General features: G+C 60.6%; 1 protein-coding gene across 2 annotated transcripts in view; it reads left to right on the top strand.

The window, feature by feature from the left end:
• Positions 1 to 2,258, top strand: part of A1BG (alpha-1-B glycoprotein) — a 4,669-nt gene extending 2,411 nt beyond the window's left edge. The window contains exons 6-8 of one of the 2 annotated variants that reach the window (XM_019633312.1): positions 421 to 717; positions 1,465 to 1,752; positions 2,098 to 2,258. In XM_019633312.1, coding sequence (XP_019488857.1) covers positions 421 to 717; positions 1,465 to 1,752; positions 2,098 to 2,105 — 593 coding nt within the window. In that variant the 3' untranslated portion in view covers positions 2,106 to 2,258. The remainder of the gene's footprint in view (positions 1 to 420; positions 718 to 1,464; positions 1,753 to 2,097) is intronic. The other variant, XM_019633313.1, reaches the window with a different exon arrangement.
• Positions 2,259 to 2,634: the final 376 nt, after the last annotated feature.

The raw sequence follows: 2,634 nt of genomic DNA, 5'->3' as shown, positions 1-2,634 counted from the left end.
CGACCCCAACCCCCTCACCCCCAGTTCCTGGGAGCAGGTGGGCGCAGAGGCCTGCCTGTGGAGGACTGCGGAACTGGGCTGCAGGACCCGCACAGGAACCACACAGGGCACGTCAACCCCGGAAGAGGACCCCGGCAGGCACGGGGGCCGCCCCGGGCTCCATGACAAAACATGACCCCCTCTTTCCGTCTGTTCTTATGAACAAACAAATTAATAAGGAACAGTGTAGGGGATCCAAGGAGGAGGGGCACGGGAGGTCAGGAGCGAAACCCAGCTTTTAGCTGGGTGATCCGGGAGGGTGTCGGGAGGGGGCGGAGGGGACCGGGCTGACTATTTCGGGCAGAAGGCTAAGCCCCGGCCAAGATCGCGCGTGCGGCCCAAAACTCCCCTGGCACCAGGGTCACCCGCGTCTCTCCGCAGAGACGCTGCCGGCGCCCGAGCTCTCAGCGGAGCCAGTGACCCTGCGCCCTGCTCCGGGTGCACTAGTGCAGCTGCGGTGCCGCGGGCCCCGGGCCGGCCTGCGCTTCGCCCTGGTGCGCAAGGAAGCGGAGAGGTGCCGGGTGCACGGTCTCCAGAGCCCCGCGGGGGCCGAGGCCCTCTTCGAGCTGCGCGACGTCTCGCTGTTGGACTCGGCCAACTACAGCTGCGTCTACGCGAACACGGCGCCGCCTTTCGCGGGCTCAGCGCCCAGCGCGCGCGTGGAGCTGCGGGTGGACGGTGAGTGGACTGGGCAATGTCCACGCCGGCGGGTCAGGCGCTTCAGCCTTTCCTGGTGCCAAAGGGATGCGCTCTGGGCCTCCGTCCTGCCCATATACACCACTCCTTATGGGAATGCATGATCGGCGGTCCTGAGGACGCATTACATTGAGCTTACTTCCCTGGGACGTGAGCGTGTCGTAGGTTGCGTGTAGCGCTATTCAAATCCCTGACGGCTTTGCACCGTTTCATACCTCAGTTTCCCCGCGTCATCAGATTATTGCCCACCCAACGCCTGCCTGGGTCACCGTCCTGAGGGGCGGAGGGTTAATGTGTAATTCCCTCCAGCTCTCCCTGTCTCTGGGGACTGTTTGTTGATCTGATTTCCTCATCAAAGTCTCCACGGGGCAGAGGCCATGGGCACACAGGTCCCGCCTCCAGACATTTGACCGCAGGGAACACCATTTACCTTAATCATTTTTTCCTTCTCCTCACCTGTCCTGGGGCCCAAAGTGTCACATGCCAGGGACCTCAAAAAGCCTCAGAGCTGGCCTGGAAACACGCAAGGTCCTGGGTGAGGGAGTGATACAGGAACACAGACAGTTACAGTGTCGTGGCCACGATGTGATGGCAGCTGTCTCCGCTCAAGGCAAAGAAAGGGGAGAAAGGTGTGGGAGGACAAAGGACAGCAGCTTGGGCTTTCGTAGGGGGGGGGTAGCTGCTCCCCGAAGAGAGGGCATCACTTGCCTGACCCTCTGTTCCACCCAGGGCCCCTTTCCAGGCCGCAGCTCCGGCCCCTGTGGACTGGGGCTGTAAGTCCTGGCCACGATGCTGTCCTGCGCTGCGAGGGCCACTTGCCCAAGGTCACCTTCGAGCTGCTGCGAGTGGGTGAAACGGTGGCTTTGACCACACTTTGGGCCGCCCACCCCTCGACGGACTTTGTGCTGACTTATGTTGGGCCCCAACATGCTGGCAACTACAGCTGCCGCTACCGCTCCTGGTGGCCCATGCCCTTTCTGTCTGAGCTCAGCAACCCAGTGGAGCTCCAGGTGGCAGGTGAAGTTCCTGTTGGTTCTGAGGGCTGGGCCCCTCCCCCTGCCTTTGCCTAGACTGTGACCTCCACTGGGAGTGCCCTTCCCCATACCTACTCTCAGCACATCGGTTAGTGTGCCTAGTCCCCTAGGTGCGTGGGGAATTGCAGGCAGGGAAACACATGCATAGGCCCTGAGGCAGAGAGTGGCTTGGTCAGCTGGAGTACCCAGGGAAGCCTGAGTGTTGGGGGTGTCTTGGCTGGCAGCTGACTAAGCCACCTCCTTCCTGTGGGGCCTCAGTGAGGTCTGCCCTGATTGCGCACAGGATGCCTCCCTCCTCTACCATTTCTCTTTTGTTGACTTCTTCTAGGAAGTTGATGGAGCTGCAGACCCAGGCTGCCCAGGGTATCTTGGAGAAGTATCTGGCTCTGATCCTTTTTGCTGCAGCCAGAGGCTGGACCCCCTGGGGGGCAGGAGGGCTCTCCCCTAATTTCTCCTAGGAACCAATAAATGTGATGAGAGACTTTAAAACGTTTGTTTTGCTGATGGCAGCCCTGCTGCAGGGGCTGAATGCCAGGGGCTGAGGGGAGTGGTCTGGGATAGTGTCCTTGAAGGTGGATGGGCTCTCTGGGTTGGGTCCTGAGGGTAGCAGAGCTGAGGACTGGCTCCTGGGCCCACATTTTTAAAGACCCCCTTCTGTTGCCTTCTGTCCAGCCATCTGTCCCCCTGCGCTGAACCCTAAACTGACCCTTTTGAGGACACTGCTCATACACCTTGCGTCTCCCTGTTTGGCCCCAAAGGATGGCTGGTTAGACAATGATAGGTAAGATTTCTCGAGGGAGGAACACCCTAAGGCAGGCACGGTCACATGGAGGCCATCAGGAGAAATCTCAGGGCTGATGGAGGT

Source organism: Hipposideros armiger, unplaced genomic scaffold (assembly GCF_001890085.2).
Source record: "Hipposideros armiger isolate ML-2016 unplaced genomic scaffold, ASM189008v1 scaffold_1286, whole genome shotgun sequence".
NCBI lineage: Eukaryota > Metazoa > Chordata > Mammalia > Chiroptera > Hipposideridae > Hipposideros > Hipposideros armiger.
This window is presented reverse-complemented; position numbering and strand designations above follow the sequence as displayed.